The sequence below is a fragment of the Balaenoptera borealis genome (assembly GCF_965194805.1).
Source record: "Balaenoptera borealis genome assembly, chromosome: 12".
NCBI classification, from domain to species: domain Eukaryota; kingdom Metazoa; phylum Chordata; class Mammalia; order Artiodactyla; family Balaenopteridae; genus Balaenoptera; species Balaenoptera borealis.
Genome location: NC_138869.1, coordinates 65,036,617 through 65,062,255, shown reverse-complemented (window position 1 = coordinate 65,062,255; position 25,639 = coordinate 65,036,617). Strand labels below are relative to the sequence as shown.

At 39.9% G+C, this 25,639-nt stretch overlaps 2 protein-coding genes across 17 annotated transcripts in view; both read left to right on the top strand.

The window, feature by feature from the left end:
• BEND6 (BEN domain containing 6) overlaps positions 1-16,458 on the top strand; it is an 89,184-nt gene extending 72,726 nt beyond the window's left edge. For 7 of the 12 annotated variants that reach the window (XM_082347162.1, XM_082347161.1, XM_082347160.1 and 4 more), the window contains 3 exons: positions 3,510-3,800; positions 4,378-4,487; positions 13,502-16,458. The gene's annotated coding sequence lies outside the window, so the exon portion shown is untranslated. Of the gene's footprint in view, positions 1-3,509; positions 3,801-4,377; positions 4,488-9,788; positions 9,873-13,501 lie in introns of all 12 variants that reach the window. The other 5 variants (XM_082347169.1, XM_082347174.1, XM_082347170.1 and 2 more) reach the window with 5 other exon arrangements.
• Positions 16,459-16,479: 21 nt separating this feature from the next.
• ZNF451 (zinc finger protein 451) overlaps positions 16,480-25,639 on the top strand; it is a 90,278-nt gene continuing 81,118 nt past the window's right edge. For 3 of the 5 annotated variants that reach the window (XR_014232596.1, XR_014232597.1, XM_082347111.1), the window contains exons 1-2: positions 20,070-20,408; positions 20,764-20,847. Coding sequence is in view for 3 of the 5 variants with exons in the window: in XM_082347111.1 (XP_082203237.1) it covers positions 20,388-20,408; positions 20,764-20,847 (105 nt within the window). In the remaining 2 variants the exon portion in view is untranslated. Of the gene's footprint in view, positions 20,409-20,763; positions 20,848-25,639 lie in introns of all 5 variants that reach the window. The other 2 variants (XM_082347113.1, XM_082347112.1) reach the window with 2 other exon arrangements.

Below are 25,639 nucleotides of genomic sequence, written 5' to 3'. Positions count from 1 at the left end.
GCTAAGAGAGAAGATAAAATAGGATCATATAAAATGCTCAATTAAAACCAGAGAAGGGAGAAAAGATTGGAAAACAAAAACAAAAGCAAAAACAAAAAGGGACTTCCCTGGTGGTCCAGTGATAAAGAATCCGCCTTCCAGTGACCGGGATGCGGTTTTGATATCTGGTTGGGGAACTAAGATCCCTCGTGCTGTGGGGCAACTAAGCCCACACGTCACAACTACTGAGCTCGCCCGCCTCAACAAGAGAGCCTGCGAGCCGCAAACTACAGAGCCCACGTGCTTTGGAGCCCGCACCACAACTAGAGAGAGAAAGCCTGCACACTTCAGCTAGAGAGAAGCCCGCGTGCTGCAACAAAGACCCAACGCAGCCAAAAAAATAAATGAAATAAATATTTTTTTAAAAAACCAAAAAACAAAAAAAGAAGAAAGAAAAAAGAACAAGGTAACATGTAGAAAAGTTACAAATGTAGTATATGTTAATCTATCTATACCAGTAGTCACTTTATTTTTTTATGTTTATTTTTGACCACACCACACGGCTTGTGGGATCCTAGTTCCCCAACCAGGGATTGAACCTGGGCCCCCTGCAGTGGGAGTACAGAGTCCTAACCACTGGGCCACCAGTGAATTCCCCCAATAGTCACTTTAAATGTGAATAGTCAAAATACACTAATTAAAAGAGATTGTTGAGTAGATTTTAAAAAGTAAGAACCAACTGTGTGTTTTCTACAAGAAACATTTAGGTATAAATCTAACAAAATATGTGTAAGGGAATATATGTGTTAGGAAATATATATGTAAGGAAAAATCGTGTACAGAAATATATGAGGAAAACTAAAATTCTGAAGAAAGAAATTCAAGAAGATCTAAGTAAGTAGAGAGATATTCTGGGTTCATGGATAGCAAGACTCAATATTGTTAAGATATCAGTTCTTTCAATTTGATTTGTAGATTCAGTGTAATCAGATGAGAATTCTAGCAAGTTACTTTGTGGATATCAACACACTGATTCTAAAGTTTATATGGCAAAGCAAAGACCCAGAATAGCCAACACCGTATTGAAGAAAAAGAGCAAAGTTGGAGGAGTGACTATCCAGCTTCATGACTCACCAAAAAGTGACAGTTGGTAGTGACAGAGTGGACAAATAGATAATGAAACAGAACACAGGACCCAGAAATGGATCCACAAGCATACAATCAGCTGACCTTTGACAGGAGCAAAAGCAATTCAACGGAGAAAGGGTAGTCTTTTCAACAAATGGTGCTGAAACCACCAAACATCCACATGCACAAAAGTGCTGTGGTGCCTCCAGAGCATAGAGTACTACTCAGCAGTAAGGAGGAACAGACTTTTGTTATTTAAAACAACTTAATTATCCTGAGTGACAAAAGTCAATCTCAAAGGATTACATATTGTATGATTCTATTTGTATAGCAGTCTTGAAATGACAAAATTCTTAAGATTAAGGAGTTAAGGAGGTTAAGGAGGTGTTGAGGATGTCAGGGAAGTGAGGGTGACTATAAAAGGACAGTGGTAGGGGTCTGTGGTGATGGAAATATTCTGTATCTTGACTGTGTCACTCAGTATCCTGGTTGTGATATTGTACTATAATTTTGCAAGATTCACCAAGGGAAAACTGAGAAGAAGATACATGGTGTCTCTGGGTATTGAAATCCTTACAACTGCATGTGAATCTAAATTATCTCAAAAAAAAATTCAATTAAAAAATAAAAAAACCCTCATCTAGACATGCTTCATGAGTCAGTCAAATACAGCACTGCCCAGTAGTATATGGCTGTATTTTTTTCTCTTCTAGGCTGGTTAACTCAACAGAACCCTAAGTGTAATTACACTTCTTTACCCCTGTATATTCTTTTTGGTGGGGGAGTGGGACAGGCTGTTTTCCTACAGTCATTATTAGGAAAGTAACATAAACAAAAAAATCACCAAATTTCTACAAATTTTAACGTGTCCAAGAGCCTAGCAACCCATGCCCCATGATAGACTATGTCCTCCACCCAGTACTGAGTTCAAGGTAGCTGCCATTGGTCTAGTTTTGAAGGGATGACTTAAAGATGATCTAGTAGGATCTCTTTTCTGTACTCAGCGAAACAAGTTTCAAGAGGTTAAATGAATTGCCGTAGTCACAGAGTTTGTCATGAACAGATAACCAACACTTACCATATCGTTCTTTGTATTTACTATCCAGTATTTTGAAACTGTGGTTTTAAATCATGTTCTGCCTTTTAATATCTACATGACCTTGAAGAACTGATCTTTCAACAAGGATAATATAATAACCTCATAAATGGTTCCAGGTTTTGTGGGGCTTATTGCTTATTGAATTTGGCAAGCTCTGTTTAAGAAACCCCCCCACAAAACTATGAATACAGTGTTAGATGCAATTTGAAATATTATTTAGACCAAGAAGAGCATACATATTGTCTTTTCATTTGACAAGTTTTTAATATACTTTTCTATAGTAATAAGAATAATAGGAAGCTCATTTTGAGTATCTTTTAACATAGTTGATGGAAATTTGGTTTTTATTTTTGACAGTTTACAGAGGTTTCTTTCAAATTCTCAACTGTTTGTTAGTAATATGGTGTAATTTTTTTTGATTGTTGTCAAATTTGAGGAAACTTCTATTGAGTTTCTTTGAAATCTGAGCTATAAAACTTTGGTGCATTTTAAATTTTCTATGGAGTGAGTGCTCTTAAATATTCTTTAAATTGACCACATTCAGAGTATTTCTAGAAGACATCCCAAACTGAGATGGCCACCAATAATGTAATTAATTACACATGGAAGAGATTACAAAACACAAAAGTATATCCCAGTCAACCCTTAATAAAATCTTAGAAGTGCTCACTGCCACTTTGTGGAGGAGCAGGAGGAGAAGGCACAAAGGAGGAGCAGTTGAAGTGGAAAGAGACAGTGCTGTGCTCTTAATGGATTATGGTTAAAATGTGTAATTTTTGCAAATTTTACAGAAACATAACCATGTGAACATATTTCTAGGGCCCCTTTGTTGGAAGGTATCCAACGCAAGTAAACTGTTAGCTTCACACTAATTCTGCCACAGCCTCGTTCGTTGGATTTGTTAGCTTTAAATGAGGTTAGGGAGGCTTGGACATTTTCCAGAAACTTAACAAGCAATCAATAAATGTGACTTGAAGAATGACAGAATAGTTGATAATTTTTTAAAGATGATGGTTATGTATGGGTGTACTGGGGGTTCATTTTACTTTGTGTTTTAAAACTTCTGTAATACTTTTTTTTTATGTCACTTGAGATAAAAATATATCTAAAATACTTTAGTTTCTATGGTGGAATTCCTCTGAATAAATTATACAGTTCCCAGTTCTCCTCATGAATAACAGTTATTAATAATTTGCATTTTTGAGCAAAAAAATGTAGTAGATATAAAAATAACATGTAACTATTAAAAGTATTATAAAACTGCCATAAATTTGCCCTGTTTTTTTAAATTTGCTTTTTATAGGTTTTATAGGTACCTGAAACAAAAGCACCTTCAGTTGTAAGTCTTAACGTTGGATCTTGTTGGAGACTCTGCAGCCTCCCTGGCAGCACAAGGACAGGTGCAGTGACAGGCTGGGCGACACCCATGACATCGCTGGGCTGTCCTGATCGGAGCACAAGCTCGTGAAGAAGCTGCAAGTAGGTTCCACCCTCAGTACAAGTGACGCATCAAACCAGAGACTTTGTAGCAGGCCCATGAGCATGCAATGTCGTTTCTTGGAAATATGCATTTCCCCATCGCAAAATAAAATAGGTATACTGAAAAAATTTAAGTATATTCCTGCCTCAAACCAAATACCAGGAAAAAATTAAAGATGGAGTAAAGAGCTAAAAGTGAAGCCATTACAGAAAAGTAAGCAGGGGTGAATATTTTTATGTTCTCTAAAGGAAAAGGACTTCCTAAATCTATAGTTAGTGCAACAAAAGTGCCAAAGAAAAATTTATTAACATCTGAGTTCCTGCCCTGTGTTCTGCGTCCTCCGTGGAGATGACAGTCTCAACAGAGAGTTCTACCCTGTGCTGGAATGTGCGCTCAGTGTTTTCATCTGTTCTATGGCAGTGTTTTTCTGTGAATGTCTTTCTTGCATTTGACAATTTTGCAGCTCTTTCCCACATTTTTTCTTATAAAATCACTTACCGATGCTGTGCCATAGCCTTTCATGAACTCTTGTTTCTTAATGACTTGGTTTTTCCCAGCTCAGCTATTTGCATCTGGGTTTGTGGATGGTGGGAGGGGCCCTCTTTGCTTCACAGAGACCACTGACTCTGGCTGCTGTGGCTCTTCTGAGGAATGTTTTGTGTAGCCCTGCTTGCTCTGTCATCTGACCCAGGCTCAGTTGGAGAGGACATGTCACTGGCCCTGCATCCCCAGGTCCTTCACCAGCACAGCAGACAGAGGACAAAGCCCCTGCTCTTCCAGATGAGCCCTGCACCTCAGGGGGTATGTTTTTGCTGGACCTTTCTGAGATCTGCTGCCGGGAGCCCTCCAGATGCTCTCTGTGCCTGTTCTCTCTGCATCTGACTTCTGCTGAAGCTCAGCTCACCTCCCCCCTCAGTTGTTAGATTTACAGATTCTAGATTTTGCATTTCTGGAGGAGTTTCTGCCTTTCAGGAAGTATACTTGCCTGGTACTTTCTGAGATCTGCCACTCATGAGGCCCCTTGACATTTCCTTTGCATTTTCTGTTTAATTGCATTTCTTTAGAGTTTTTTAAGATTTAATTTTATTTATTTATATTTATTTTTGGCTGTGTTGGGTCCTCGTTGCTGCACGCAGGCTTCCTCTAGTTGTGGTGAGCGGGGGCTACTCTTTGTTGCGGTGCACGGGCTTCTTATTGCAGTGGCTTCTCTTGTTGCAGAGCACGGGCTCTAGGCACGCGGGCTCAGCAGTTGTGTCTCGCGGGCTCTAGAGCGCAGGCTCAGTAGTTGTGGTGCACGGGCTTAGTTGCTCCATGGCATGTGGGATCTTCCCGGACCAGGGCTCGAACCTGTGTCCCCTACATTGGCAGGCGGATGCTTAACCACTGTTGCCACCAGGCAAGTCTGTGTCTCTTTAGAGTTTTGCAGATTTTTTCTGTCACCTATTTGCTGAGAAAGTGGGGCATTGAAAAAGAATATTTGGTTACTTGTTATTTTTCCTCATTGTTTTGTTTGCTTTCTCAGAGAAGGAGTAGAGAGGTAGCAAGGTTACCAGCGTTTATACCAGAGTTACATCTACTGTTGCTATTTGGATGCCCAGTGCAACTCTGATTCTCCTTCTTTTACTCAGAACCTGTGTCCTCATACTCCTTGGGGCTCTTGTAATCTTTGTCTCTGATATACTGGAATTGGAAGAACATGTGCCTGTTGTTTAGCTTTTTAAATTTATTGTACTGGATACATGATGGATCTCTCAAATCTGGGAAAATTTATTTTATGACTTTTTATACAAATTATAATGTTCTCCCACCCTTCAGTTTATCTCTTTCTGGAAGTCCAATTATCCTGGAAATCCAGTTACCATGGACTGAATCTCTTTGTCTTATATCTTTTTCTGCAATTTTTTGTGAGTCTCCCAAGCTGCTTTTTCTGTTTCTGGGACATTTCCTTGCCTATGTAAATTCCAGCCATCTATTGAATTTTTAATTTCAACTGTCAAAATTCTAGTTTCCAAGACCTATTTCTTGTTCCCTGATTATTTCTTTTTCATTAAAATACTATGTTTAATTCTGGATGCCCTTTATTTATCCCTCTAGAAAAAAATTCTTTTTAAATATTATTTTCTGGGCAGTATCTGTTTCACGGAACCAAGATCTGTTTTCTCCCCAGGGCCTTTCCATTTGATCCTTGGATGTTCTTTCATATTTAAATGTTACAGGGAACTTCACTCTTGAATCGCTGGGTAGAAAGCCGTCTGTTTGGGCAGTTATCCTACGCATCTGTCTTGAGACTGAGTCCTTTGTTTGGTGCTGCGTTGCTCTCCAGAAGATCCTGTGGTTCTTCCGGCTGTTAATACTTTGCACATGTGACAGCAAAAAGGGGCTGGAAGTGACGGTGTTCCCAAAACAGACTTTCAGTGAATTCTCTTTTCAGCTCTCACTCATGCCCACAACTGCACCTGGTGTCCTGGGCCCTGGATGTCTCCTTTTAACTTAATGCAGAGACTGTCTTGTGAGTAGAGATGTGGAGATGTGTAGGAGGAGGGATTTATGGCTCCTGTATGCAGTCTTTCAACCTCTGTTATATGGAACCTTATCTACATCATCCATTATAGCAGGTCAGTTATGAGCCCCTCCTGGGTTTTCTGGGGCAAACTGGTTTGCTTCCTCTGCCCTGTGAAATCAGTTACTACTCTATTTAATTTCTCACAAAATTTTTTCAAATGGCTGATGCAGATAATACCAGATAACACACTGTAAGGTTGTATGGATCAAATGAAGTTATATGTGTAAGATGCATAATACAGCACCTGGCATGGAGTAATCATTCTATAAATGGTAGTTATACATGTAAAATGACCTCTCAAAGTCCCAGATTACTTCCCTAGATGATGAAGACAAAAGAAAAATCTCCTCTGTTGCTGTCTTTGTGGACTTATTTATTTTTTTATATTCATCTTGAAAAAAAAATTGGGAGAGAAATGAAATAAATTCATGCTTTAATTTGCCATTTTAATGTCTTAATTACTAGAGATTATAACACCTGATAATTATAACTCAAAATTCTTTGTTTTTTAAGAATATTTTGACTATTTTTATAAGTTTATTAGTCCAGATGAGGTTTTTTTTTTTTTTTTTTAAATTTATTGTTGGCTGCGTTGGGTCTTTGTTGCTGTGTGCGGGCTTTCTCTAGTTGCGATGAGTGGGGGCTACTCTTGTGGTGCGGGCTTCTCATTGTGGTGGCTTCTCTTGTTGTGGAGCACGGGCACTAGGCACATGGGCTTCAGTAGTTGTGGCGCAAGGGCTTAGTTGCTCTGCAGCACGTGGTATCTTCCCGGACAAGGGCTCGAACCCGTGTCCCCTGCATTGGCAGGGGGATTCTTAACCACTGTGCCACCAGGGAAGCCCCCAGATTAGTTTTATGATCATTTTGATTGGAATTACATTTAAGCAGTTTTCAAATTGAGAAAGAAGTTATATCTCTGCAAAACCGATTCTTCCAATTCAGGAACAAGGTCAGCTTAAATGATAGCTTTTCTTTTTTTTAGTAAATATTTGCATTTTTTTTCATATAGGTCTTACACACGAATTTAAATCCTACGTTTTTTATATTTTTATATTTTGTAGGTTGTTGCTCTAAACATTTTTTTCTGTTATTTGTTTTGCTTTATTGAAGTATAGTTGATTTATAATGTCATGTTAGTTTCAGATATACAGCAAAGTGATTCAGTTATATTTACTTTTTTAGATTTTTTTCCATTATAGGTTATTACAAGATATTGGATATAGCTCCCTGTGCTATACAGTAGGACCTTGTTGTTTATCTATTTTATATATTACTATATAATAATATATATTATATATATATAATGTATGTGTATCTGTTAATCACAAACTCCTAATTTATCCCTTCACCCCTTCCCCTTTGGTAACCATAAGTTTGTTTTCTATGTCAGTGAATGTGTTTCTGTTTTGTAAATAAGTTCATTTGTATCTTTTTTTTTTTTTTTAATTCCACAAATGAGTGATATCATATATTTGTCTTTCTCTTACTTCACTTAGTATGATAATCTCTAGGTCCATCCATGTTTCTGCAAATGGCATTATCTCATTCTCTTTTATGACTGAGTAATATTCCATTGTATATATACACCACATCTTCTTTATCCATTCCTCTGTTGATGGACATTTAGGTTGCTTCCACGTCTTGGCTGTTGTGAATAGTGCTGCTATGAATGTAGGGGTGCATGTATCTTTCCAAATTAGAATTTTCCCTGGATATATGCCCAGGAGTGGGATGCTGAATCATATGCTAACTCTACTTTTAGTTTTTTAAGGAACTTCCATGCTGTTCTCCATAGTGGCTGCACCAATTGATATTCCCACCAATAGTGTAGGAGTGTTCCCTTTTTTCCACACACCTCTCCAGCATTTATTGGAGTTCTTTTTTTTTTTTTATTGAAGTCTCCAGCATTTATTTGTAAATGATGATGGCCATCCCGACTGGTGTGAGGTGGTATCTCATTGTAGTTTTGATTTGCGTTTCTCTAATAATTAGCGATGTTGAGCTTCTTTTCATGTGTCTGTTTGCCACGTTTATGTCTTCTTTGGAGAAATGACTATTTAGGTCTTCTCAGTTTTTGATTGGGTTGTTTGGTTTTTTGATATTGAGTTGTATGAGCTGTTGGTGTATTTTGGAAATTAAGCCCTTGTCAGTTGCATTGTTTGCGAATATTTTCTACCAGTATATAGGTTGTCTTTTCGTTTTGCTTATGGTTTCCTTTGCTGTGCAAAAGCTTATAAGTTTGATTAGGTGCCATTTGTTTATTTTTGCTTTTATTTCTTCTGCCTTGGAAGACTGACCTAAGAAAACATTGCTACATTTTATGTCAGACAATGTTTTGCCTGTGTTCTCATCTAGGAGCTTTATGGTATCGTGTCTTATATTTATGTCTTTAAACTATTTTTGGGGGGGATGGGATTAACATTTTTTTTTAATCAAATAATTTTTTTATTGGAGTATAATTGCTTTACAGTGTTTTGTTAGTTTTGGTGTACAGTCAAGTGAATCAGCTTGCTGTGCAAAAGCTTTTAAGTTTAATTAGGTCCCATTTGTTTATTTTTGTTTTTATTTTCATTACCCTAGGAAGTGGGTCAAAAAAGATCTTGCTGTGGTTTATGTCAGAGAGTGTTTTTCCTATGTTTTTCTCTAAGAATTTTATAGTGTCTGGTCTTAACATTTAGGTCTTTAATCCTTGTCTTGTTCCTGATCTTAGAGGAAATACTTGCAGTTTTTCACCATTGAGAATGATGTTTGTTGTATATGGCCTTTATTATGTTGAAGTCAGTTCCCTCTTTGCCCACTTTCTGGAGAGTTTTTATTATAAATGGGAGTTGAATTTTGTCAAAAGCTTTTTCTGCATCTATTGAGATGATTATGTGGTTTTTATTCTTTAATTTGTTAATACGGTATATCACATTGATTGATTTGCATATATTGAAGAATCCTTGCATTCCTGGAATAAATCCCACTTGATCATGGTGTATGGTCCTGGATTGGATTCTGTTTGCTAGTATTTTGTTGAGGATTTTTGCATCTATGTTCATCAGTGATATTGGTCTGTAATTTTCTTTTTTTGTGATATCTTTATCTGGTTTTGGTATCATGGTGATGGTGGCCTTGTAGAATGAGTTTGGGAGTGTTTCTCCCTCTGCAGTTTTTTGGAAGAGTTTGAGAAGGATCGGTGTTAACTCTTCTCTAAATGTTTGATAGAATTCGCCTGTGAAGCCATCTTGTCCTGGAGTGTTGTTTGTTGGGAGTTTTTAAATCACAGATTCAATTTCAGTACTTGTAATTGGTCCAAGATTAGGCCTGGGACTTCAACAGTCTCCCCAGGGCCCAAGCGGCCAGGGAAAACCCTAGCTGCACTCCCTTCCGATTCTCTGCTTTCCTGAGGGTCTCCCCTGTCCCCATTGATCCCTAATTGTGGGTGGGCCACTCCAGGCATGGTACCCTTCCCCTCCCCCAGCTTCCCCTCATGGGTGCTGGTCCAATTCGGCCGGCCTTTACTTTTCCTCCCCCCTTTCTCCCTCCCACTCCTGCAGGATCCATGTGGCTGGAGGAGGTCTCGGTGGACAGAGGATCAGGCCCAGGACCTCAGCAGGCTCCCCAGGGCCCAAGTGGGCAGGGTAAATGCTGGCCGCATTCTCTTCTGATTCTCTGCCCTCTCCAGGGTCTCCCCTGTTCCCCCTCTGGGCGTGGGAACCCCTCCCCTCCCCCAGCTGCTCCTCAGGGCCACTGGTCCCATCCTGCCTCTACTTCTCCTCCCCCTCCCTCCCCCCAACATCCTACCCAGTCGCTTGGGCGTCTTCCTGTTCCCTTAGGTGTCCGTGGTCCCCCACCAGTGCCTGGTAGGTGCACTAGTTGTGCAGAGACGTGAATTCCACGTCCTCCTAGTCTGCCATCTTGACTCCGCCCCAAGATTCTAAACTATTTTTTTAACATCTATGTATTTATTTGGCTGTGTCGGATCTTAGTTGCGGCACGCAGGATCTTTGTTATCATGTGCGGAATCTTTGTTGCCACGTGCGGAATCTTTGTTGCAGTATGCAGGATTTAGTTGTGGCATGTGGGATCTTTAATTATGGCATGTGAACTCTCAGTCGTGGCATATGGGATCTAGTTCCCTGAGCAGGGATCAAACCCGGGCCCCCTGCATTGAGAGCACGGAGTCTTAGCCGCTGGACCACCAGGGAAGTCCCAAGTCTTTAAACTATTTTGAGCTTTTTTTTTTTTTTTTTTAAATAGGGGAAATATACCCTCCTAAGGGGACATTTTGTAATTTTGTGGATTTTTTTAAAATTAATTAATTAATTAATTTATGGCTGTGTTGGGTCTTCGTTTCTGTGCGAGGGCTTTCTCCAGTTGCGGCAAGTGGGGGGCCACTCCTCATCGCGGTGCGCGGGCCTCTCATTATCGCGGCCTCTCTTGTTGCGGAGCACAGGCTCCAGACGCACAGGCTCAGTAGTTGTGGCTCACGGGCCCAGTTGCTCCGCGGCATGTGGGATCCTCCCAGACCAGGGCTCGAACCCGTGTCCCTGCATTGGCAGGCAGATTCTCAACCACCGCGCCACCAGGGAAGCCCCTTGAGCTTATTTTTGTGTATGGTGTGAAGGAGTGTTCTAACTTCATTGATTTACATGCAGCTGTCCAGCTTTCCCAGCGCCAATTGCTGAAGACACTGTCTTTTCTCTATTGCATATTCTTGCCTCCTTTGTCGAAGATTAATTGACCATAGGTGTGTGGGTTGATTTCTGGGCGCTCTATTCTGTTCCATTGATCCATATATTTGTTTTTGTGCCCGTACCATGCTGTCTTGATTGCTCTAGCTTTGTAGTATTGTCTGAAGTCTAGAAGGGTAATGCCTCCAGCTTTGTTCTCTTTCCTCAGGATTGGTTTGGCAATTCTGGGTCTTTTGTGGTTCCATATCAATTTTTGGATTATTTGTTCTAGTTCTGTGAAAAATGTCATGGGTAATTTGATGAGGATCACATTAAATCTGTGGGTTGCTTTGGGTAGAATGGCCATTTTAACAATGTTAATTCTTCCAATCCAAGCTCATGAGTTATCTTTCCGTTTCTTTGAATCATCTTCAATTCCCTTTATCAGTGTTTCATTGTTCTCAGCATCTGTCTTTAACCTCTTTGGTCAGTTTTATTCCTAGGTGTTTTATTTCTTTTTGATGTGATTTTTAAAAGGGTTGGATTTTTTTTACTTTTTCTTTCTGTTGTTTCATTGGTAGTGTAAAGAAGTACAACAGCTTTTTGTATGTTAATCTTGTATCGTAATACCTTGGTGAATTTGTTTATCAGTTCTAATAGGTTTTTGTATTGAGTCTTTACAGTTTTCTATAGAGAGTATCATGTCATCTGCATATACTGACAGTTTTACCTCTTTCCTTCCAATTTGGATACATTTTATCTCTTTTTCTTGTCTGATTGCTGTGGCTAGGACTTCCCAATGCTATGTTGAATAAAAGTGGTGAAAGTGGGTATCCTTGTCTTTTTCCAGATATTAGCAGGAAGGTTTCCAGCTTTTCACTGTTGAGTATTATGTTGGCTCTTGGTTTGTCATAGATAGCTTTTATTATGTTGAGGTATGTTCCCTATAGAGCCACTTTGGTGAGAGTTTTTATCATGAGTAGATGTTGAATTTTATCAATACTTTTTCTAATCTATTGAGATGATCATGTGGTTTTTGTCGTTTCTTTTTTTGATTTGGCATATCACGATTGATTTGCATAATGTTGAACCATCCTTGTGACTCTGGAATGAATCCAACCTGATCATGGTCTATGATCATTTTTATGTGTTGTTGGATTCGGTTTGCTAATATTGTTTTGAGGATTTTTCTAACTATATTTGTCAAAGATACTGGCCTGTAATTTTTTTGTTTTTTGGTAGTGTCTTTGTCTGGTTTGGGTACCAAGGTGATGGTGATTACATAGAATGACTTTGGGAATGTTCCCTCTTCTTCATGAGCTCCACCCCTCCGAGCTCTGGGAATGCACAAGCTCTGGAAGGTTGCCCACACATGGAGACAGGGCTGAAGTCTGAGCCGATTGCCTGCATTCCCCTGTGAACACACTGCTATGGTGGGGCCTGCCCCTCCCTTCGCATGATGGACCCGGGCTCTGTCCTGCACACACCCCCCAGTTGCAGCCTGGACCACACTCTAGGCCCTTCGGACTGTCTTCACACAGCCAAACTGAGTCCTCTCCCTGGGTCTGTCCACTGAAGCCTGAATTTCAGCCCCCAATTGCCACACACACCAGCAGGCATGCATCATGGGCTGGGAAGTGCAGTGAGGTGGTATTTTGTGACTGCCTTCTTTCACTTACCATAACATTTTAAGGGTTCATCCATCTTGTAGTATGTATCAGCACTTCATTCTTTTTGTGGGTGAATAATATTCCATTGCATGTGCATATACTACATTTTATTTATTCATTCATCAAGTGATGAATATTTGGGTTGCTTTCACCTATTAGCTATTATGAATAATGCTGCTATAAACATTCTTGGAAGTGTTTTTGTATGAACATATGTTTTCACTTCTCCTGGGTATATATCTAAGAGGGGAATTGCTGGATCATATGTTAACTCTTATGTTTAATAATTTGAGGAATTGCTACACTACTTTCCAAAGTGGCTGCACAATTTTACATTCCCCTAGCAGTACCATGAGGGTTACTGTTTCTCCACATCCTTGTCAACTCTTGTTATCTGACTTTTGAATCTTAGTTATCCAAGTGGGTGTGAAGTAGCATCGCATTCTGGTTTTGATTTGCACTTACCTGATGACTAATGATTTGAGCATATTTTCACGTACTTATTGATCATTGTACATCTTTATATATCTTTGTATAGCTTTACATCCTGGATACAAGTCTCTTATCACATATATGATTTGCAAATATTTTCTCCCATTTCTTGGGTTATCTTGTCACTTTCTTGATGGTGTCCTTTGAAGCACAAAAGTTTTTAGTTTTGGTGAAGTCCAGTTTATGAAGTGATTTTTTAAAATTTTCATTTGTTGTACTTTACAAGTTCCATCTTTTTGTATAATTTTTATCTTTTATTGATATTTTCTATTTGATGTAACATTGTCATCATACCTTTATTTACTTCTTAATCATGTTTCCTGTAGTTCTGTGAATGTGTATATAATGGCTGATTTGGCATCTTTTTCTTAGAAATCTGTTCTCACAGGCAGTTTCTGTTGACTGTTTTTTTGTTGTTGTTGTTCTTTTTTAAAGATAACCACTCCCGGACTTCCCTTGTGGCTCAGTGGTTAAGAATCCGCCTGCCAATGCAGGAGATACAGGTTTGAGCCCTGGTCTGGAAAGATCCCAAATGCTGCGGAGCAACTAAGCCTGTGTGCCACAACTACTGAGCTTGCACTCTAGGGCCCGCGAGCCACAACTGCTGAGCCCGTGTGCCACAACTACTGAAGCCCACATGCCTAGTGCCTGTGCTCAGCAACAAGAGAAGCCACCACAATGAGAAGCCCACGCACCACAGCGAAGAGTAGCCCCTGCTTGCCACAACTAGAGAAAGCACGCACGAGCAACAAAGACCCAATGCAGCTAAATAAATAAATAAATAAAAAATAAAGATAACCACTCCTAATTTTTTTTAAATTAATTCATTCATTTATTTTGGGCTTTGGCCATTATTAGGGCAAGATTTCATTTAATTCCCAATTAAGTACTTGTAAGTATGAATTCTGTATGAACATAATAAAATCTTCCCTGTGTCTTTCAACTGAGGATAACCCAGGTACCTAGGTTCAAGGAAACCTGCTACTCCAGTGAGGAGTTTAACACCACCAAACAAAACTTAGGATCATCAGCCAACAATGGGAGGTCAGAGACACAGGAGAGACTCACTCAAATTCATCTGGACCCTCAGAGGAGGCGGATGGGCACAAGAGGCCTCTGCTGGTACCCAGGCTGGATCCTCATAGAGTTTAGGCAAAAGAGAGAAGTCTGCTCTGGGTCTCTTCATTGGTTGCCAAAATTATTGACAGAAAAACCACAAAACACACAACCTAAAAGCTTCAAGTTACATGTTTTATTTGGGGACCTTACTGAAGACTGTAGCCTGGGGAAACAGCCGCTCAGATAGCTCTGAGGAGCTATTCCAAAGAGGCGAGAGGAGAGCCAGGATATGTAGGAGTTTTTGCTGAAAAGAAAAAATGTAGGCAAACATCACAAGATAACTGCTAATCACAAAAAAAAAGACATCTCAAGTTAATGATTGCAGTGCTTTTTTATGTATGGGAAGATGCAAGAATCTTGGCTCATTGAAATTATTCCTTCAATATACATCTTACCGATCTAGGGCCAGTACCCTTTTTTTCTCCACCTTGAATTCCCCTCAGTGTGCACTGCAGTGGCTGAGGGCTTGAATCCAGCAACATGTGTTTACTGGAATGACAGGTGACATCATTTGTCCACATCAGCATAGCTCTGCACATTGTCATGTCACAAGTACTCTGAATTACTTCTTACAACTGCATGTGAATGTAAAATTAAAGAAAAAAATACTAATCAGAACATAGATATATGGTATGGCCAAGCTACATCTAAAACAAGTGTTATAGGTCACAAGGTAGAAAAAGTAGATGCACAGGAAGTTGTGAATCAATGATCTCTGATATTCTGAACCCCTAATATCCACAGTGATTACCAGGTAACATGCTACGAAGTCTCTTGATGTGACTGTATCTGCACTCTGTACAAACATCAAAAAACCATTCAATGAAAGGTTAAAAAGAAATGAATTCATACATTAAAAATTATTTTAGGGCTTCCCTGGTGGTACAGTGGTTAAGAATCCACCTGCCAATGCAAGGGACACGAGTTTGAGCCCTGGCCCAGGAAGATCCCACATGCCACGCGGAGCAACTAAGCCTGTGCACCACAACTACTGAGCCTGAGCTCTAGAGCCCGCAAGCCACAACTACCGAGCCCATGTGCCACAACTATTGAAGCCTGCATGCCTAGAGCCCATGCTCCGCAATGAGAAGCCACAATGAGAAGCCTGTGCACTGCAACTAGAGAAAGCCCGTGCACAGCAACGAAGACCCAACACAGCCGAAAATAAATTTATAAAACATTATTTTAAAAGAGAAGGCAAGACTCACAGAAGAATGCCAGCTGAAAAAAGTTGAGAGGTGGCATTATTTTGTTCTTTTTTTATGGCTGAGTAATATTCCATAAAAAGAACAAAATAATGCCATTTGCAGCAACATGGATGGACCTAGAGATGACCTTACTTCACTTCATACTAAGTGAAGTAAGAAAAGGACAGACGTCAGAAAGAGAAGGACAAATATATCATGTGGAATCTAAAAAAAATGGTACAAATGAACTTACAAAACAGAAATAGAGTCAGAAAAAGAGTCAAAACATACAGAAAACAAACTAATGGTTACTGGGAGGAAAGCGGGGCGGGGGGGATAAGGAGTTTGGGATTAACATATACACACTACTATATAGAAAATAGATAACTAATAAGCACCTACTGTATAGCACAGGGAACTCTCAGTACTCTGTAATGACCTATATGAGAAAAGAATCTAAAAAAGAGTGGATATGTGTATATGTAAAACGGATTCACTTTGCTGTATAGCAGAAGCTAACAACATTGTAAATCAACTACAATAAAATTTTTTTAAAAAAATTAAAATCTTTTTCTTGAAAAAAGTTGAGAGAACAGTAGAGTTGGAATATTATCATTTTGTGGACATCATAGTAAAGTTTGGGAAAGGCAAAAATCATCAGAATATGCTATATATAGGCAATACATTTCATGAGGCATAGTGTTTGAATGGTCTAAAAGTATATCCCCCCAAATGACCTATTATTTATAAGGGGGAAATTACATATTGGTGATATGGGATGATACCTTGACCAAGTGATTAAAATTAATATCCCCAATGAGGGTCAAATAGCCATCATGGGTCTCTGGATGTGATCACCTAAAACACTTCAACATCACTTAGATTATTTTGGCTGGTAATGCATAACATGAATCAAATCGTGAGGAAACATCTGACAAACCAAAATTGGGGAACATTTTATAAAATATTTGGCCTTGGGAATTCAAAAACATCAATATCATGAAAGACAAAGTTGAAAAACTCCAAATTAAAGAAGAATAAAGAGACATAACTCAATGCACTATGTGATCCTGGAGTGGACAATTGTGATAAAGGACTGCAGCAATTTTTCTCTAAGTGTGAAATCATACAGAGAAGTTTTGCTCGTGCTTAGGATTTTTCACCCTTCTTCAGTTTGCGGGAAGAAAGAATATTATACTTGCCTTAAATTCCTCCATAGTCACTCTTTAGTAAATAGATTTTAACAACTCTTCTAACATGTAAGTTATCATAAAAGAGGTTAAATAGATCTTAATACTTATGACATCTTAATACCAGCCAGCAAGATTGTTACAAATACACCTACAGTTAAACTGTGCCATAGACCAATTCCTTTACCAGATACAAACCATTTCTAATATTTTGGTTGTCCATGGTGTTTTCAAAACCCTTGTGACCCACTACAAGTTGAACCATCAGAAGTTTTGTTCAGTGGCCTTATATGGAGGAGTAGTACTGCTATGAAGCAAATGCTGAAAGATGATCCTCCAAATATTTCTAGAAAGAGGGTGGGAAGTTTTGCAAATACTACTCACAATATGTAGTAATGTTACCCCAAACTACTGTTCCCAGTTTACTCATAAAGGCAAATACATGATTGCTTGAAGGGGAGAATTCCTTTTCAAAAGAAGTAATTATCACAGCTTCCTCTGATGAGAAAAGTGGCTTGTACATATGACCCAACCATAGAAATGAGCAACCCCTTTTTTCCTGCGCTTCTTTTCCTTGTGTGCAACACTTGTACAGAATTCCAGACCTGAGAGGAACAAAGAAATTGCACTGCAGACCTAGTGGATAGTCTTTTGTAGTCTTTCAGACCTAAATGCTCTTTGTTCTGCTCTCATAACTCCCAGGAAATGACTGTGATGACTGGTTCCAAAGTATCTTAAGAGCCATTTTTCTTCCCTAAAGAATATTCTATTTTGGAATAAATGCCTATAAATCTATTTCTTACTTTATCATAACTTATTAAAGAGACCATTCCAGTTGCCAGGTCTTAAAATCAGAGCATTTACTCCAAACCAAATATGGTTCTTAATAATACAAATGCATTGGAAGTATTTGTTCCTTTTCTAAAGCATAATATTTGGTGCTGTGTATACATTAATTCTTTTCCCCAAGTTGAATGCTCCTTAAATAAATGACAGGCTCATGGTAGCTATACTTTCCCTTTTTTGAGATTTATGAATATTGGACAATGATTCTTTTTTGTTTGTTTTGGCCAGGTGCCTTGTGGGATCTTAGTTCCCCGACCAGGGATTGAAACCCGGGCCCCAGCATTGAAAGCGCTGAGTCCTAACCACTGGACCACCAGGAATTCCCTGAACAATGATTCTTAAAGAGGGTTTGAGACTTACTGATGCATTTAATTTCCTCTTGGTGTCATTCCCTTAGTCAAGAACCAGGACTTGGAATCTTAAATCCTGGATGCAGCCAATGTTCAGATGGTTCTATAAATAATCACTCAACAAAACCAGCTAGAAAGTCAATAGAAAACAGATGAAATCAAAACTAAAGTTGAAGCCTGTACTTATTTGTTTCATTGAGTTGAAGGAAGAATATCAACATGTAGATTTGGAAATTATTATAATGTTGTGTCCAACAAAGTCTAAGAGAACTGAATTTGAGGGGTTACCAAACCCATTGATGGGTTCCCGTCAAGATCTGAAGTCATAAAGCAAAATAATAGATCCACAGTGAAACATAAAAAACATTTTCCCATGGTTAAAAGTTTCCATTTTGAACCCTGAACCAATCAGCAGAGAACTCTGCCTTTTCCAATTCTAACCAGTTCCCTACCACACCGACTGGCCTTAAAAGCACCCCACCCAATCTCTTCTTAATTTCCTAAGATTAAGGGACTCCCAAGCTTTGCCTATAGTTTGTTCTCCTCTGCTACACCTAGCTAAATAAAACTGGCCTTATGGGAACTACAGGCATGTCACTTAAATATTAATGGGTTTCAAAAGATTTTCTTATTAACACATAGTCCAGCTCCCCAGAGAAAATTACTGTTAGTACTTAAGTTGGGTTCCTATTTCAGGCGTGGTTTGCTTGGTGGTTTGATGTGGTTCTGATCATATTATATATACCTTGCATTTTTAAAAAAATATGCTTTTAGAAATTTTTTTTTATACCTTCCTCAGAGAATCATGGTACGGGTTCAATCTTAACACCAGTATCTATCTATCTATCTATCTATCTATCTATCTATCTATCTATCTATCTATCTACCTTGGCTGCATCAGGTCTTCGTTGCAGCATGCAGGAGTTAGTTGTGGCATGCATGCAGAATCTAATTCCCTGGCCGGGATTGCACCCTGGCCCCCTGTATTGGGAGCGCAGAGTCCTACCCACTGGACCACCAGGGAAGTCCCACTTTTAGAAATTTTAGTTAAACATTTCAATGGAGGCAAAAAACACTCTACAGTCTTATGTTGGCATGCCAAAGTTTAACCATTCTGTTCCCAATCATTAGACATTTAGATGTTTTCCCATTTCTGCTATTACAACAAATTTGTGATAAATAACATTTTGCATAAAGATTTTCCTACAGATTAAATTATGTCCTCAGGATAAATCCTTGCAATGACAAGGAATGCAGAGCTATGAGCATATTTGGGCTCTTGTTTTCCAAGTTTTACACATTAACTCCTACCTGCAAATGGTTAAAGTAAATGTTCCACTGAACTCTCACCAGCACATTGGGAGAATCCTAAATACAAGTTTTGCCTAGACATTTAAAAGTTTTAGAAATATTTACTTTACATACAGCTTTTAAGGAACACGACAGGCAGGTCTCTCATTCTCAATTTGCCTCTACAATTCTCAAACTGAAAAGCAACTGAAGTCATAAAGCCCTGGAAGGAAGCATGGACTACTAAGCAATAATTACTACCAATATAGGTAATCACATGTTGGGCATGTATGCAGACAGGCAAAAAAGGCATCTAAGATTTACAAGAATTTTCCAACTTAAAGTCTTTTCAAAACCTTTACTAACAATTGTGGGTGTGTAAAAAAAAAAATGGGGCTTTTTGGTAAGGCAGTTAAGTGAAAAAAATGAGAACACATATTTGACCATGAGTGAACTATTTTATAGGGTTTTTGAGCGTGAACACTGGAAAACAGTCAACTATTCTATTTTACTAAGATACTATCTGAGAACATCTTTAAAAAGTACGTTGTAACATCACTGGCCTAAGGCCCAGTGATAAAGTTGTCTGGGCCTCGGCTCCCTATCCTACTGGGCCCAGGATTCTCTAGCCTCGCCAGCTCTCTTCAGGTCAACCTGGAGATGGGAGCTCAGGGCCTCAGTTTCCCTCCTCAGGTGTATTAATACAGGCTCTGAGTGGAGACTGAGGATGGAGAACAGGTTAGCAGGGTAAGGCCGCCTCAGATTTCTGCCCTGATCTTAGAATTCAGCTAAGCATCCACATCTCCGACCCTTCGGGGAAAAAAGGAGAACTGATAAATTAGTCTCCATCACCCGCCTGTCACTTCCACAACCTCACGAAACCCATGCCTACGCCCTCCTCCCCATCCTCATCCCCGCCCTTTACTGTAAAACAGAACCCAGCCAGCCCACCGCCCGGCGAGCGGCAGTGACGTCAGCCTCGAGTTGCGCATGCGCCATGCCTCCGGGTCCTCTTCCGTTCTTTTCCGCTAACTCCTAGGGTGGTCTCGGTGCTGTTGGAACTACAGTTCCCAGCGGCCGGCGCGGCGGCGGAGGGAGGCCGGGACTGCGACAGGGAGGCCAGGCACCGCGGGCCTAGCGGGCCGCTCCTCCCGGGGAAGCGGTTTTGCAGCCCTTTCCGCCCGCCGTGTCGGCGGCTCGGCAGCGTCCTCGGCTCTGCGCGCACGCGGGGGCGGGTTACGGCGGCGCGTGGCTGGCTGGCAGGCGGTGCCGGCGGGGAGGCTGAGGCGGCGGCGGGGACGGCGGCAGCGCGGGTGCCGGCAGGCGGGCCGTCGGGGAGATGGGAGACCCAGGGTCGGAGGTGAGTAGCGGGCTGGCCACGGCGTGGTGCGGGGTCCGGGGGGTGCTGGGCCAGGCCTGGGGGCCTGGGGGAGGAGGGCCGCTCAGCAACAATGGCCGCCCGGCCCGGCTCGGGGACCGCTGCTCGGCGCGGCGTGGGTTCCGAGGCCGACTGCCTCTTGGAGGAGTGTGCTCCCTGCTCCTCGGGGAGATGGGATGCGGAGGGGCCCCTGCGGTCCACGGACGCGAGCTCGGGCTCGCGGAGGCCGGGGCTCCGTTAGGTCTCCGCGAGAGCTTTCGTTTTTCGGTTCCCTTTGGAAAAATCTTCTGTAAGTGCGGGGTTGTCTAGATAACCGTGTTTTGGCTTATTTTTATAGATAATAGAATGTGTTCCTCCAGCTGGACCTGAGGCGTCCGAGTCAACACCGGAGGAAAATGAAGATGACATTCAGTTTGTTAGTGTAAGTAGCGACGATATTCGGGTTTTTCCGAGTCAGAGACAATGCGTGATAAGCCGTGATGTGATTACCCCTCACCTGTTCGTTCATCACGCAGCAAACGTGTGTGAATGTGATAGGGACTGTACACTGTGGAGCAGGGCATAGGCGTAGGGAATTTGCCCGAAGAGGTGACTGAGCAGCCCCAGTAGGCATCACAAAGCCTGTGGCCTGCGGTGCGTGTTGTACCCTGAATCTCGCCCCTCCCCCTGCACTTAGAGCCGTTCATGTGCGCAGGGTTGTGGTCTCCTAAGACTGTTTTGAAATGAGACTAAGAGTAACTTCTAAAAGATAGCACACAGGTTAGGGAGAAGGGGCGGCTAGTGATGAGGAATGAGGTAGCAAACCAAAAGGGCTGCAGGAACTCAACTTCTGAGCCTGGGTGTCTCCATAACGTGAAGGCGGGTGGCTTGAAGACTTCACTAAGCTCTGAGCTCATCCTGTTACAGCACAGTCCAGCAGGCGAGGTTCACAATGAAGGGCCCGTATCACCAGGAGCATCCTGTATCTTTCTGTTTTTATTCCCTTTGGACAGTAGTTTTCAAGCATTAGCAAGTAGAAGTGTGTGGATTCCCGGACCTCACTCCAGACCTATGGAATCAGAAATGGGAGGTGGGGCCCAGGAATCTTCATGTTGGTGCAAATGCAGGGGTGTATGAAGCTGTGAACACACTTTGTAAAACATTGGTTGCAAAAACTGAAGGGGGCGCTATGATACATTTGAGGATAATTTCCACCCCACACTGTTAAAGTTTTATAAAGGCTCTGCTTAAAGTAGTATCTCACTTAGCTAGAGAATCCTTCTACTGTAAATGATTCTTTTTGAATACTGTAGTTGAGGTTTGCTATTAAAGGTGTATAATCTTTCTTTAATTCCCTGTCTGATGTGTATTTGTGTTTGTTGGTTCTTGGACAATTTTGAAAAACTGGTTATTAAACAGTGTCTTCTATGTACCTCAACATTAGGCCATTGTGGTGATGCACTGTTGTATTGTGTTTCAGTGGGTTTGTTTAGGAGTCTTTCACAAGATCATTTCTTGGGTTTTTTGCCTTTGCCCATGCATATGGTGCTGTATCCTTTTCATTTTAAACTTTAAAGGTTTGGGGGCGGTGGTAGAAGAAATTGTATCCTGCCTGTTCCTTCACTGTGAATTGAAGTATGTTTGGCTCTTCAGGAGAAATATTTCAGGTTCTCCCGAATATGGGTATATTTGTGAATGGAGAATATTTACCTTGGTATTTTGTGGAAATTAAAGTAAGAGGGACACATTTCTTTATGAACTATGGGGCTTACTTTGAGAATCACAGATGGCATCTACAAAAATAAGATTAAAAAATACATATATATAGGTATTCTGTGGAGTGAAGAATTGTGGTGTAGCTTGTCAGTACTTAATATAAGCATGTATTAGACTGAAGTTTAAGAATATTCTTTTAAGTTAAATATTATTTTAAATGTAGAGAATCTGTTATATCTTTGCATCCAGAGTAAAAAATATACAATCAGTGAATTTGTGTCCATCTTGATACATCTTATATTTATCTCTGTTTCCAGATATAAGTTCAAAGGTTTGATAGTTCCAAATGGAGAAGTGAATTATATGTATTAAATGCAATTACAGTACTAGAAGAAACCTATTAAAAACATTCTTTATGCCTTTATGGTGATAATACTTCAATGAATTAACGATACCTTAATTCTGTTTTAAAATACGTTAGAGACAGAATCTTCTCTCTCTCTAACCCAATCTTACACTTGACTCCTCAGGTAGTGCTTGTTCAATAAAAATAATAAATAGTCTGTGCTTAAGATTTCTTCAGATACAAAAAGAACATTGTGATATTACTTCTTGATTTACACTGGTTTGAATTTCTTAGTTCATTCTTAGTCTAACTTTCCCATCTTTAATCCGCATGGTGGCACAGTAGTTTTTGTGTGGTTTAGAAAATACAGAGTTTGAAACTAAGCATGTTGAAGGAAAGGAAGGATATAGATGTGGAGGTGCAAAAATGAGCCCTTTCATTTAAATTTTATTGAAATACACATACAGAGAATTGCACAGTTCATAAGTGTGCCCTCTGATTTTTGCAAAGCCAATACACATGTGTAAACAGTGCTTAACTGAAGAGACAGAATGTTACTATACAAACTTTTCATTTAGGTCTTTTGCTCTAATTTTCTGTTTAATTTAGTAATATGATCCCTTATTCAGCCACCATCTTTATTCTCTGCATTCTTTGAAACTGCAGATATGTTAGTTAATTTACTCCCAGAAAACTGTTTTAACTCAGGGCTAATGACATGATCTTTCACAGTGCTACTCTAGATAATAAAGGTATAAAAACTGCTGAAACAGCCTGTCATAATCTTGATAACAGCACATGAGATTTAGGCTTCAACCAAGATGATTGGTATAATGTGGAATCATTGAACATGTGGAATATTTGTATATTTTCATAAATTACTTCTGGGGGGTCATGGACAGATAATGAGGGCGTCTTTTTGCTGGGTGTCTTGGGGTTGTATTAGCTCAATAAATAAAAATAATGCTGGAACAAAGTCCTGAATTAAGTACCTTAGAGCTACAGAGATTAGTTGGAAGTACCTCCTACCCATAAGTGTCAGTATTTCAGTGTGAGAGATGAGGTAGGGATGAGGACTTTGTAAATAGTTCTAGTAGAAAGTAGAAAGTTCTTTTATAAAAAGTACAAGGTGCTGTAAAAAAAAAAAAAACATAGGATTTTCAGTTTATTTTTCATAGGTAACATATTTAGTGTTTGTATGTGTTTAAAAGAGTATTTTGAGAAGAAACAAGGAAAGTCATCAAAATGGGAGAGCAGAGAGGATTATGCTTAGTTCTGGAGGGTACTTTTTTTTAAGTGGGAGAAGGAAGGATGGGCTGGATAGTATAGATTTTGAATTGTGGACTAAATTTGAACTTCGAGCAGGCATTTGGGAATCATTTGAAATGTTTGAATTGGGCGGGACTGCAGAAATAAACTATGTCTCTAACTTCTCTATGTGGGAAAAAAAACCCATGAATTATTTAGAGTTTTAGATTAGATTTTTGCATCTGTGCTCAAATCCATGTTCTTTGTTTTAGACTGGGGTAAACTAGTTTTTCTGTAGACTGTATTTTAGTGTATTGACATCACTTTCCAGTTAGTAGGTATTTGGTGTTTTGGCTTTGTATGAGAAATCAGTTTTCTAATAACAAGAATGAAAGCTTTTTATTTCATTAAAAATATTTTTTAAAACTTAGAATATTAATTAAACTGTGTTTCTAAACTGTTTTGCTTCTGCCTGTGCTCCTGCCCCTAAATTGTGTGGCCTTGGAGTAGAATCCTTTGATTTTGTTACTGATACAGAGGGGATGAGAACAATGGTTCACTAGTTGATGGATGAAGCAAATTTAAATAAAATACCTTGTAATTGGAGGACCACGTGCATTTATACTTTTTAAGAATATAAGCAGCCATTATAAACATAGTAAGAAATTGCCTTTTCTTGATATTTGTATTATAATTATTACTGTTTGAGGAGAATTAATAACTTATTTTTTGGCCAGTGTTGTGAGTTATTCAGAGTTGGGGACAATAGCAGGTAGACTTTTTTCCTCAAATTGAAGGAAGAGAAAGTATCTTATCTCCGAAACTTAGGAAGTAAGCATTGATTTAAACATAGTGTGTATACTTGGAACTGCCTCAGAATTATGAGTTTAGAGACCACACAGCCAATGATGTGATTAGAGAACCAGATGGGCCTCACTTAGTTTTCTCCTTCGTTAAATGGCGCAATAGTGAAGTAATGTGGGGACTGAATGAAATAACATGCATGAAAGGTTTAGTACCTTTGACTGTACAGGGCTCAGTGACACATGTTCCCGATTAGAGTAAAATCAACGGAGTACCAAAGGGTTTTGATTCCTTAGGTTCGTTATGGTGGAAGTTTGTCCATATCCACTGTGAAAATTAGCTGAAGTATTTTCCTTTGGAATACTTATCTTCCGTTGTTTTTCCACTCAGCCTCTTTGCCTTTTTAGGTCTCAAGCACATGCTGTCTTCTCCTACCATTCTGTCACTTATAACTCCATAGTATTTGTTGAGTGAACGAATACTCTCAATGACCCCTGCTTTTTCTCATGTATAGACTTCCTATCCTGATTCATTTTATTCTGCTCTCTTAATTAGTGTGAATCATAAGTTGTCATTGTTCAGTAGTTCAAAGGTGGCTGGGTATCAGTGTAGTGGTTGACCCCAGCAGGATATTTATGCTACTTTTCTCATCTGTCCTTACTCCTGCCCTTCTTTCTCCTGTTTCTGCAACTACTTTTTCATCTAATTTGTGACCATTTTCCTGCCCATTTTGCTTTGTGCTTTGTGCCCAGTTATCCTTTCATCTCCCTTTTTTCTCTACCTGCCAACCCTTCATGGAAGCTCTGCCCCAGCCTCTGTGTTTCTGGTACCTCAGGGACTTTCTTGGTGTGCTCCTTCAGTGGGCGTGTAATAAAAGTTCCTAACGTACATTTCTTGAGGAGAGCAAGCTATTATATTTTTATTTCCTCTACTGCCTTATTGGATTGAATGTATGATTTTGACAACCTAATTACAAATGGTAGGTTTGGGTCTTAAAGTAGGTGATTCATCTCTGTTGACCACACATTGCAGAATATCTGTCCCTCTAATCTTCTTTTTTAAATGTCCATTTTTACAGCTCAGGCAGAAATCCTAATTACTTTATTGCATGAGCCCTGCC